Here is a 12,788-nt window from a genome sequence, read left to right on the forward strand (position 1 = left end):
TTGGAGGGAGCACCAAAGCCAGGCCCACCGCAGCGGGGGCCCCGGGACCTGTGGCTGTGGTCTAAGTCCCGACAATCTGGCCTCATTTGGCCTCATTCTCACTTGGGTCACCCCATCTACCTAGTAGCGCCCAGGGTGTGCATGCTTGAGCCCGAGGCACTTTTCTCTCTCTCTCTCTCTCTCTCTCTCTCTCCAGGACTCATTTTTCCTTTGGGATTTGAGGCGATTGGGGTAATGCACAGTCGCCCAGACCGTTTACAATCCACCCCATTGGCCACGCAGGTCACAGCCCCTATTCTCCCAGTCGCACCCTGGTTTGCGAAGCCCTCCTCACGGGACAAGCTGTCTTAACCCGGAGCTGGAGTCTCCCGATCCCCCATCCGGGCTGAGATCGCCCGAGGCTGCGGGGTCGAGCGGCGCCGGAAAGGAAGCTCGGTGGACGGGGTAATTAGGGACCCAACTTGGTGGCTGATGACGAAACCAGGAAGGGCTTTGGCCTTTGGAAAACGCATCCCATAAATGAGAATGGCTGGATTCCGGACTGGAATTAGGAGTTGGGGGCTAGGGAAGCCCAGCGGGATAAAACTGGGGAGGTTCGGGACACTCCTGGGGCTCAGCTCGCGAGTACATTGGTGGAGCAACAAAAAATGGCCCCCAGCTTCGGAGCAAGTCCCTGCGCTTCGATCTCGCTCGCAGTCGAGCTGGGACATCTGAGACTCCTTGCCTGACGCCTGGGAGCTTTCACCCGACCGGGAAATGGAGTTTCTGACACCCACCTCCAAAATGGGTGTCAGCGCAGTGAGAACGTGAGACGAAAGCGCCAGTCCTCGGTAGATGTCCGGTGCTAGTGAGCCCCTGAGCTCCCCACCGCTCAGCCTCCGCAGCAAGTTCTCCATTCCCTTCTGCCCGCGTTCCCGGGGTCACCGGGGCTTCTCATCGGAAAACAGACCTCCCAAAGGTATCATCATCAGTAGCCATTTATGATTTATTTGTGCAATAAAAAGCGGAATTTAAGATCCATCTTAGCCTCCCCCACCCATTGCCGATTTTTTTTTCTTTCTAATGGTTATGCCACAAAACTGAAGTCTGACCCTGTTCTGTACCCAGTGGAAAGGAAAGCTGCAAAGCAAACGGGACTTCAATGAACCACCTTCCCCCTTCAAACCGAAAAGAGCATTTGTTCGGGGTCCATCTCCTTGGAAGGAGTTAGGAATGGTAAACGGAATGCGATTTGACACACTCCTGAAAGGGCAGCAGGCATCCACCCCCACCCCCCCAACCCAGGGAATGCTTTTAGTTACAATATCCATTTGCAAAGAGCTATAGGTCCCTTTCCCCCAGTTTTAAATCTGTTGCTGTTATGGTTAACCGGGAGATTTCAAGTTCAAGATTTTCCCTTGATCATCTACAAACCTGCCGGATCCCTCAGCCCCTCCACTTCTTCTAAGCTCATCTTTCACCAGAGTTTGAAAAAGGAATAGCAATTCCACTTCTTTTCCATGAGTAACACAAACTGCCAGAGGAAATGTTTCAAAGTATTTCGTTGGCTATTTTCAATCCACTCCCCCACCCCAGGCTGAATCTGGGCACAAATCTTAATTGATTCACACTAATATCATAATAAAAACCACTGGCCCCCTCCCCCAGTCTTGGTGGGTTTTTTTGTTTGTTTGTTGTTGTTTTAACTGAATCCAGCTAGGAACAGAGAGCCCCCTTTAAAATAACTGTCTTTGGACAAACTTTACTGCAATAAAACAAATGTTTAATTTAATTCAGAATAAGAGATAAGAAATAACTCTTCAATAAAATATATAAAATTATACAAGGCACCCTTTCAAAGGGATAAAAGTATACTGGGTGGTGGGGGGTGGGGGGAGATGGAAAGAAAGATGAAATACCAGGGAGCTAAATGGGCTGTTTGACAACACCATTTTTAGCAAGTCAAAACATGGCTTTACCCTCTGCCCCCAACATGTTAAAAAGTATATAAATTTTTCTAATAAGTTTAGCACATACAATAGGTACACACACAGAGAAAGCATGATTTTTTTTTTCTTTCTGGATCTATTCATTGTTTAAGAATATTTAGCATATAGGTAATGGTTACAATGTATTTATTTTTTTAAGCAGAGAATTAACTACACTCCCCGCCCCCACCATCACCTTTGCAGTGTGTGAGGACTGACTTGTACCTAGTATTTCACAGAAACCATCAATTCCCCAGGCTTGCTTTAAACTTTTCACTCTCCAATTATCTGAAATGGAGTTAAGCAACAGCCTTGAGAGGAATTAGGAAGTACTTCCAGGTCCCACCTTACCCCCAAGGCATTCTCAGGATTCTTCTCATCCCCCCTTTTATTGATCTTACAAAAAAAAAAAGTTAAAACTTTAACAATCTGTAACAATGTGGACAGAAGGAAAAATATAGGGCCACAGAGGGTAGTACCTAATGAGTTTTTTAATGCATGTAAAAATGCAAAAAACACGATGTGTCCTGGTCATTTTGAAGAATCTCTCCATCTCTACTTCCTATGCATCCTGTCTAATTCTAACCTTTGTTTTCCATAAGCAAAAGGCAATCATCCCATCAAAATCACCAAATGTCAGCAATTTTTGCAAATTATTGGTCTCTCCTATAAGAAAAAAACAACTGGACTTATGCAGTCTCTTTTAGGAAAGTGATAGGTAGAAAAAGTATACATATGTGCATAATATAAATTTTGCCTTTCAAAATAATCTGCATTTTTATGGCTGCTGTATAAAAATGTCATTATATTTTATTATATATATATTTATATATAAAAACCACCAGAGCCAATCTTTGTGGAAGGAGAAGGGGGCATGTAGAAGATCACACCAAGAAAATGGGGCTTGGTGCCTCAGCCTAAACAACAAATTCGAACTAAGGCTGTGGCCATAGTTCTTAGGCCTCTTAGGGTGGAGCATGCATGCAAGGTTTGCAGAGCAGGCCTAAGGGCTTGGTACTGCCATTTGGGGGGGGGACCCACTTAAACAAACATCCATCATGGAGTCTATGGAGCTGGTGTTCCTTAGGATAGATGGTACATGCCATATCCAACTGGAGTCGCATAGAGTCCGACGGGTGGGATGGGGAGCACGGGTCTATGGAAAGGGTAGGAGGCTCCGTATATGGATGCTGCTTGCAGGGGCGAGTTGATGGGGAAAGGGAGGCTGAAGCCAGAGGGCAGCATAGGTTTTGCAGCCATTTTCAGCTTTTCTAGTTCGGCCTCCTGCAGTCTTTTCGCCTTGGCCCTTCGGTTCTGGAACCAGATTTTGACCTGGGTCTCTGTGAGGTTCAGAGAGCTGGAGAACTCTGCTCGCTCTGCAATGGAGAGGTACTGTTTCTGGCGGAACTTGCGCTCCAGAGCGAGGAGCTGGGACGTGGTAAAGGGCGTCCGCGGCTTCCGGTTGGTCTTGTGCTTGCGCAGGGTGCAGGTGGTGGGGCTCATGTGTCCTAGAGAACAGAGAGGGAGGGAATTAGCAAAAGTGGCTTTCTCCCAGGTATGCCAGCAAGGACCTCCCTCTTCAGCTTTCAAAAAGGGACTTCCAGTCAAATCCATATGGGAGGTGGGGGGGGGGCGGGAGGAGCATATTTAAATGGCTAAATGGCTTTATTTAAGAAATGGAGTCTTTTTACAAAATATTTGGAAATTTCACAGTGTATGGAACTTTCCATATGGGAAACAACAGCTTTACGGATAATGGAACTAGAACAGCTATGAACCGACTTCAAGGGCGCTGGGAGTATTCTCTGCGAAACAAAACCCCATTTAAGTTCTCTGGTCTTTCAAATGGGGAACTGGGTTCCTGACAATCTTCGCTTCTCTAAGATGATGAGATAAGCCCGTAAGAAGAGAAGTAAAAAAGGGTCTTATTAAACTGGGTCAGTCCCCTCTCCATGTCAGGAAAAGCTGGAGTGCGCCAGCATATTTATGAAGGACAATCGTGCAGATAAAGTTCTGTGGTACATTAATAGCATCTCCTGATCAGGAGCAGCCCCATGCAATAAACAACCGCAGAGCTGTCATCCCATCCAGTCTACAGATTCTAAAACCTGAACATCATTTTACAGATCTGGATGTGGGAGAAGTTTCTTGGCCGGGTGCTTCTGTAATATAAAGTTTACTAAGAAGGAGGACAAAATCAGCTTGCTCATAAATGTAAATGTCAGGGGAAATCAAGCTGCCTTGGAGCTGAGAGCATGTGATGACATTTTAGTCATCTCTAACCATTCTCTGGTTTAGAGCAAATGTGTAAATGATTAGTTTGTCAACAGAATTTAGAAAGAGGGAATAACAAGCAAAATAAAGGTACGCCAACCGCATGCAGACCCCGTATTTGAAATGGATTTGGTGAGAGGAAGTATAGGACTGGGCATCCTTCTGATTCCACAACATCAACTAACTCGGGGGCTTCTTTTCCTCAAAGGGAGGCGGGGGCAGGAATGCAGAGCTGTGGGATAGAAGGCTAAACAATTAATTTTCTGCATTTGGCTTTTATGAGCTACACTAATTTTCCAAAAGCAGCCACAATAGTAACTCCGCAGTACTCATGGGGAGAATGTGGCATTTCTTGTTTAGTTACTTCGACGGCCCAAGAAAGAGTTTACACTTCATACTTGAGGGTGACACAGTAAGTCCCACCCAGCCTCCATTTCCAACAAGAAAAGGGATTCCTCCTAGTGTGACATTATTAACCATCACTGTAGTGACTAAAAAGTTAAGAGGTAGTAGCTTCTAGGAGACGATCAAAAACAGAAACCTGACAGAGGGATGGGGTACACAGAAGTCTAAACTTTTGCATAGGCTAATCCCTAAATAAGCCAGAGAGCTTGGGCACCTACTTCTTGATTTACACATAAAGTACAACCCTGTCTGTTGATGACTCCCGGAGATCTGCTTCCACCCTTCACTAACCAGACCTAGCGCGCTGTTTCAAGGCACAGACCAAGCTCCTAGTGTCTATCCTGGATCCTGCTCGCTGTTTGCAGGAACTCTGTGCCCTAAACGGTCATCCCGGCTGCTCCTAGAGGGTACATGTGAACTAGGAAACCCAGGCTACAGAGATTACCCAAAATATCAAAGCCATAAAGCTAAGAGGCTTCCGCTCAACACTCCTCACACCCCCCCACCCCCACAACCATTTTAAGTCAAAGAATGGATGCGATTATACAAAGCAAAACAGCTTCCTCCAAATAACAAACCTGGCCAGACCAGTGGCTCCCTCCTGCCCCAGGCTCTGGTGCTAGGTGCTCCTTGGACCCACCATTCTAATCACACCGCTTCTGCTGCCCTTTCTAGGCCCAAAGAGCTAATGAACCACTTTGTTTTAAAACTAAATCCCTTCTCCAGAATCTTGGATTTTTATCATGGAATGTCAAACCCAGGGCCCCCCAAACACCTCCCCAAATTCCTCCTCACTGTGGGGGGAGGGGAGTGGTTTACAGAGCAAGAGGGGAATTGCCATCCCAAAACCCGAAGGCCTAGGGAAATGGGGATTTCTGACCTCTGGACACCGTTCCCTGAAAGACGAATCCTTCATGTGCTGATGGGCACATCATGGACAAATACTGACCCAGGCCTAGAAACACATGTGCACTCAGTATTTGTCCAACAAATTAAGTTCCTTTAAGTTTCTGAGCCTCTATTTCACCATCAATAAAATGGGTAATACTGTGCTGTGTGGTTCAGAGTACTATATTTTAGAATACTCAGAGCCCTGTCTACCACCAGACAGGTGATCATTAAATATTGCCAAGGTGTTTTTGTTTTTGTTCTGGGGTGGGGGGTGGGGGAGGGCTGTTCGTCAAGCCCAAACTCAGTGTGTGCTGATTCCTCTGAACTCTTCTGAAATGTCCTAGTCTGTTACCAGGAGGCCAGCTGCAGCCACACAGAGATCAGATAAGATAATACGGTGAAAAGTGCTATAAAGCACTGTGCAAACTTGAGTTTAAATTCTTTGAGTCCTTAATCTCCACACCCTTTGAATCTTTTGGAGTTTCTAACAGGGTGGAGAGCTATGCCTGAGGGGACAGCCGTTGCCCCTGGGGTATATGGCCTTGTTTTGTTCACCAAATACTATGCATCTCAGTCTTGAGGGCTGACCCAAGGAAATGAAGGAAGGTGTGTGGGTCTCCCAGCTTTGGAAAAAGTCCCTGGGCAGACTCTTCTTTCTCACCTTTTCTATAGGTGCAGTGGGGGTAGAGAAATCTTAAAGGCCAGGAGATAGAAATAGAAATAAAAGGGGCTATAGGGAATGACTTCTCCAAATTGCACAAAGACCCAGACCCCAAAATAAGTGCTAAAGCTGGAAGAGAATCAATTCTCCTGGGCCTGCATGCCATCCTGCTTCATTGGCAGGAAGCGGGGTGCTGGTGTGGGGACCTCTGCTTGGTTTCTCTGGGGACAGGGATCAAAGATGGTCAGGACATCCTAGAGAGGAACCAAGCTTAGACACCAGGGCCCCTTGCCCAATTCAGCCATTGCTGGTAACCTGGGTCAAGCAAGTTCAGTCCTTTTCAAGTCCAGGTGTCTGGGAATAACCACTTCTCCTGTGCTTCTCCCTACACTTGAGGATTCCAGTGATATTAGGATCTGGTGAACTAACGAGCATCATTTTGTGAACTCTCAAGCGCTGTTGGAATGCTGTTAATTATTACTATGAGCCGAGGGAGCCCTCGCTCTCTTCTGACCCGCTCTGGGCGAAGGTGCTAGCTGCCAGGACGACAGAGAGACAGTTCCTCCCGGCCTCAGTCTCTGCCGCCATCCCTTCATGGGATCCTACTCGGAAACCCGCGGGACCCGGGGAAGATGATGATTTCTACCCAATACCGGGGGTTAGAATTCAGCTAGTCTTATCTGTAAGAGGGCCCATCTCGCTGGGCTGGGAACTCTGAAAGGAGGTAAGGCACCTCCGACTCTGTATGGCGTATATTCGAGTGCTCATTAAAAGTGGATCCCTCTTCACTCTCCAGACAGAAACCCGCCGGACGGCGAGACAAAAATAAGCAAAGTGGGTGGAGCGCGGGGCTGAGGGCTAGAGAAGCGGGTAACCGAGCGACCCGGCAAACCTGCTGGGCTTCGCCCTTCGGAGACCGGCGAATCCTCCACTGTGTCGGACACTTTGCACGGCTAGGGGATCCCGAACGCGCGCTGCGCGGACCTGACCCAGAGGGTGTCTTGGCTCCCGCCGGCTCGCGGAACGCTGGAGACAACAAGCCACGAATCGCCGGCTCGCTCTCCCGGGAGCAGAGTGCAGAGGGGTGTCCGTACCCCCCGGCCTGGAATACTGGCCCCCTAGCTCCCTCCAGAAATCCGCGGACCCGCCTGTCCTTTGTCGGGCACGGACGCTCACTCACTTGGCGGCGGCGAGTATCTGCCGGGTTCCTGCATCCACGCGGCTCCGTCTTCTGAGTTTTCCGACTTGACCGAAGCGGTCTCGAAGGGCTTGACCAGCGGCCCGGGGCTGTGGGCTTCCCGGGCGCCGTGTCCGGGCAGCAGCAGTGGCCGCAGGGTGGCCCCGGCGGAGGCGCTTTCGGCTGGCAGTGGGGACGCCTCCTTGGGCGGCTTCTTGTCCGACATGAGCGCCTCCACGCTGAAGGGCAGGCTGGAGACCTTGACGCGGTGCTCCTCGGCGGCCCCCTCGGCTCCCCCGGGCCCCGGGCCCGGCCCAGCCACCATCGCCGGGCCCTCCTCATCAGACGAAAACAGGTCATTGCCTTTGGACGGAGAAGCCATGACTTCTCTGCCCTACGTAGCTCCCCGCGCGCGACTCCGCTGGCAACCCGGCAGCGGCGACTCAAACTTTTTTGGGGGGGAGACGGGAGGGGCGCGCCCGGAGCCGAGCCTTTCCTCCAAGGGGAAGTGGGAGACTCGGCTCAGCCAATCGGCGCCGGCTCTGGCGCTGACGCCACAGACGCTCGTCTCTGATTGGCTCTCCTGGAAGAGGCTGAGGCCTTTTTTTTTTTTTCCTGTTTGAAATAAATTAGGAGTTAATTACAGGAGCAGTCAGCAGAGTTGTTATTAGGCGATCCCTCAAGGGTTATAATCACGCCAAAACTGAAAAGTCCATGGCGTAATTAAGGCCGATTATTTAAAGAGGAAGTTCGCCGAGTCCCATTTCTTCTCTCTTTTGACCCCTTTTTAAAAAGGCACCTCGCGCCCATCCCACTTCCCCCAACCCCCCTCGCCAGAGCACGTTTAAAATCTACAACTGACGTTGCAAAAAACATTTGTGAAGCTCCTACTATACGCGGAAACTGGACTGACTTTACAACTTAGGAGTCAGCACTGAAAACACGGGCCAGCATCCCTGCTAAAAGCAGTAACACATCCATGAAGCTTATAAGAGTATTTGGCCGCTGGCAAAACTTCTACAAGGAAAGCTATTACCCCTAGAAGAAGAAACGGAGAGAGCCCAAGAGGTGGTCAAGAGGGGCTGGTCTTCCAAAGCTCCGACTGGAAGATTTAAAGCAGTGGCCCCCATCCCTTCCACTCGAAACAAAACCAGCGTGCTCTTAGAAAAACCATCCCGCGTGTTTTCTTTCCCTTAAGTCTCCTCTCTGGGCGATACCCGGATCCGACCTTTTTCTCAGGACTACGTGTATTGTGTGTTCCTGCGTTTGTTTGAGCCTATGTTTGTCATGTGTTTGGGTGCCAGTGTTTGCCTTCAAGGGGGAGGAGGAAGGAAAAGGTGCCGGTAATACCTAGTGCTTCCCTTCCTCTTGCAAATCTCAGAAATACCGGGTTCTGAGTTTGCACACCCAAGGCCTGTGTACACTTTTGAGAAGCACATTTTTATTCATTGCACCTGGTTAAAAAAAAAAAAAGGCATATATATCCCCACCCCACCCCAAATTATACCCTGGGTAATTACATCTCAAAGCCTTAGTGATGACTGTACCAGCCCAGGGACAGGGGAGAGGGAGCTATGGGTGCGCAGAGGCCTTGGATCTCTCCGCAGGCCGCCAGGCCAAGACCAAAGTGCTTCAAGTGACCCTGTCCAGGCTGCATCTGCTCTTTCATATATCTCAACGATTAACCCGGAATGATGAGATAAATAGAAGTCTCCGAGTGCGGCCTCGCACACAGCAGATGCTTACTAAACAGTTCCCAGATCCTTGGAAGGAAGGCACATTGTTTTTAATTACTAAAATGATAAAGGCTTGGAGGCTACCTCCCAGTTCAAGAGTCTTAGAAACTTGACCCCCAGACTGATCATGATGATGCACTCTTTCCTTCACCGTAAACTCCTGCAGGGAGTGAAACTCTGTGGCTTGAGGATACCCTGAATAGGCATGATCTGAATCTTAGGGGGTAAAAACAGTCTGTACTGCCCCATTAATTCAGTTTGATTAGAAATGGTTCTGAAAAAGTTAAAAAGTGAAGAAGTTCTAACCACTGTCTTCTAAAACCTCTGGGTCTCTCTCCAATCAAGCACATCCCCCCACTCCCAACCCCCAACAACTTGGAAGCTCAGAGAAAGTTTAAAAAAAAAAATTAAACTATCTGGAGATGCATACATTTTCCCCTTGAGTCATACTTGATGATAGTTGGCTTGATATGCATCTCAAATACAGTACAGGTAAATCCAGATTAAGCCCTGTGCCTTCTGAGGTACCCAGCAAGGTGCAGGCTATATATTTTGGAAGCAAACCTAAAATTCGTTTAGCCTTAAGCTGCCAAAGTGTACAAAAGGGTTCAGCTTTCAGTTGGGCTGTACCCAGATGCTGTTTTATAATTGTTCCTGAAAACTCACTGTTAATATTTGCTAGTTTAGGGGCACACAGGCTCATTCCTGGGAAATTTTTAAAAATACATACTACTAGAGCTTTATTTGTTTTGTTTTAATGAACTCTTCTGGGACAGAAGAAGCCAGGTTCCCCCTCACTACTTTCAGGTCCCGATGTCCAGATAGAGAAGGAAAATTCAGATGCTAGAAGGAGGAAAATAGTAGAAACAAAACAAACAAACAAACAAACAAACAAACTGGTGTTCAAAACAGGGATGCCAAGCTCTGGCTATAAAATGAGCAGGAGAGATGCCCAGAGGGCAACCAGCCTGCCCACCTTTTCCTCTACCTTGTCCATGCCCATCTCCCTTCTCGGGTGGGAAAATTCAGGAAAGGGTCTCAGTTCTGCTGGAAAAAAAGTCGACCCTCAACAGAATCCTAGCCCTTTATGGAAAGCCTGATCTGTGCATTTGCTTTTGCGTTGGTTGTGTTTTCTAGACTTTTTATTCACCTCTTCCTGGCCGCGGGAACTTAGTCGCGTTACTTTGCCTCTCTCAAACTGCTTTTTTATTTCTAAAATGAGATATAATAATCCTTACCTGGCACGGCTCTTGTAGTAATTAAATTCAATAGGCTACGGAAAGTAACTAGGTGTAGAGGATCAATAAAAAAATACTATATATCAAAAGCAGGAGTAGTGTATCGCATGCTTTCTCCCTGCTGGATATCCAAAATGAGGCTCATCGCCAGCCATCACGGAGTTCAAGATAGGTTCTTCCTAAAATCTCCGGGGCTCAGAATTTTGCGCAGCCTTAAAAGTGCGCGGTGGAGGTATCGTCCCTTGGCGCAGCACTGACTTTGGCGCTTAGGGGAACTTACTAAGGTTTGTTCCCAGTGACGTTGACGTAGCTGCAGTGCTTGTAGGAAGAACAGTGGGGTTTCAGATGGAACCCCAGCGCGAAACGTCAACTCTGAAAGATACTTTATAGTACCTGTCCCCCCAGGATCTCATTTGTTTCTTCCAACACACCGCTCCGGGCGGATATTATTTTCCCCATTTTACAGGGAAAGCCTAAGGCTAGGAAGCACTGAATATGGTACCCAAAGTGACGCAGGTTGGAAGTGGAGGACCCGGGATCCCCACGCGCAGCACGTGGCCGCACCTCACAGACCCTCATCCTTCTGAAGTCTTGCGTTCCCGCGAGGATTTCGCAGGTTTCAGGGCCCTGCACCCGGCAGCCGCGCACGCGCACCGCAGATCCCAATGCAAAAACACTACTTGCAGACTGCGGCGGGCCGGGCGCGGACTCTAGCGTTTGCAAGCCCCAGGACCGATCGCTGGATCCCGGCGGCAGGGCGGAGGCGGGGGAGGGGCGGGGAGGGGGCTGTAGACAGGCCAGGGCTGCGGGCAGGCGCCAGGCGCGGGGAGATGAAAGGCGGGCTCCAGGGGAAGGGGCTGCGCCGGGTGACCGGCTCCAGCCGCGCCGGGCGCCCCGCCCCCGCCCCGCCCCGCCCCCGCTGCCCGGGGCAGAGGCGGCTGCCCGCGCCGGAGCCGCGTTAATTGCTCTCGGCCCCGGCACTCAGCCTGCGCGGAGCCGGGACAACCTCGCTCCAGGAGGAATGACAATTCGCCCTAATGGGACAACCTCGCTCCCAGAGGAGTGACAATTCCTCCTAATGGGCCTCTCGTTAGCGGCCTATTCTTCCGAACCCGGTATCAGAAGCGGGCAGACACGCGGGCGCCAATGTCCGCCTGAAATTCCACAGTGCGTCTCCCCCATCGCCCCCACTCTCCCAGGCAATCGCTGTGTGACCTCGGGAAAAGGCGGATCCTCTCTGAGCTCCTGTCTTACCTGTGCCGTGGGAAGTGTGTTTCCAGGCATTTAAGAGATCGCTTTCAGTTACAGAGCGGGAGAAGGGCTAACTGGCATTCAGGGTTGCTGCTTGAAGTTGTTGGTGAGGGAGAGGGGGGTACAAATCCCATACGTTAGAAGTTCTGGACGCTCAAACCGGTTTTCCGGGGCCCCCGCCCACTGGGATCCCGACCTGGGCTCCAGCCGGGGCTGGAGAAAAGGGTCCTTTGCCAAAGTGCTCTGCAGATTGCGCAAGGCTGCCCGGAGCCCGAACTTTCATTGGTTTCCCATTTTATAGATGAAGAAGTCGAGGCGCTGACAGAGGGAGGCTGGCCTGAGATCTGCTGTGGGACCCTGGAAGAAGCCTACAGTGAGGATCCTCTGGCTGGTGGCCGGGTTGAAGGGGAGAGGGCGAGAAAAAATCGCAGTAGCCACCTAAGGTGCCACTTGTCCTCCCCACAAGCCTGGAGAGGGATGGGCCAGGCCATGGAGACTTCCAGCGGTTTGTCTGCACCTCAAATGTGAGGGTTGTTCCATTCCTTCTCTAGCTCTAGATTCAAATCCATGCCCTACTTCTTGCCATTTGCCATCCAGCTGGGCCTCGGGGTAACCTCTTTCAGAAGAGGCATCCTAGCGGGCAGCTCACAGAGTTGCTGCTGGTGAGGACTAGGTGAGAAGCCTTAGCAGAAAAACAAGTAGCACGAAGTGTGGCTGCAGCAGGCACCACACTCAGAAGGGTCTGTAGCAATTCTGCCTCGAATCCTGAAGCTGCCCTGGCTTTAAACAGGGTTGAACCCTGTATTTCTTGTGCAACTTGGGACAAATCCCTTCATCTCCTTGGTTTTCTCATCTGTACTATGGAAATGCCTAGCATTCAGTGAGTGTTGGATATTATCATTTCTTAAGTCGTTAGCAATATTTTTGCCTCCTATTCAATAGATTGAATAGACCCAATGACCCAGTGCCGGAGAATAAGAGGCCATGAATCTGCAACTTTTTCCAGCTTTGCCCCTGCACCCCCATCCCAACTGGTAAAATGCTTCAGAAGGAAGCAGATTGGCAACTCTGGAGTGAGGGGTAGGAATTGAGGGAAGAAGAAACCCTTTAAACCTCTGAGTCACTTCTGTTTCCCAGTCCCATGGTACTGGGTACTGGTGCTTGCTGGCACCTTCCCAACCCATGTTC

At 49.8% G+C, this 12,788-nt stretch overlaps 1 protein-coding gene across 1 annotated transcript; it reads right to left on the minus strand.

The window, feature by feature from the left end:
• Positions 1 to 1,748: 1,748 nt before the first annotated feature.
• MSX2 (msh homeobox 2) lies at positions 1,749 to 7,873 on the minus strand. Its single transcript, XM_004737577.3, has 2 exons — positions 7,379 to 7,873; positions 1,749 to 3,475 (listed from the first exon to the last, which is right to left on the minus strand). Exons 1-2 carry the CDS (start codon positions 7,755 to 7,757, stop codon positions 3,051 to 3,053), a joined length of 804 nt encoding a protein of 267 aa, XP_004737634.1. The 5' UTR covers positions 7,758 to 7,873; the 3' UTR covers positions 1,749 to 3,050.
• Positions 7,874 to 12,788: the final 4,915 nt, after the last annotated feature.

This window comes from Mustela putorius, unplaced genomic scaffold, assembly GCF_011764305.1.
Source record: "Mustela putorius furo isolate JIRA1106 unplaced genomic scaffold, ASM1176430v1.1 tig00000145_pilon_pilon_pilon, whole genome shotgun sequence".
NCBI classification, from domain to species: domain Eukaryota; kingdom Metazoa; phylum Chordata; class Mammalia; order Carnivora; family Mustelidae; genus Mustela; species Mustela putorius.

Excerpts from the sequence above, each read along its gene's own strand:
- MSX2 (XM_004737577.3), bottom strand. The coding sequence starts at position 7,757 with ATGGCTTCTCCGTCCAAAGGCAATGACCTGTTTTCGTCTGATGAGGAG. Across the intron at positions 3,476-7,378 it reads CAGATACTCGCCGCCGCCAA|GACACATGAGCCCCACCACC; the intron begins GTGAGTGAGCGT and ends TCTGTTCTCTAG.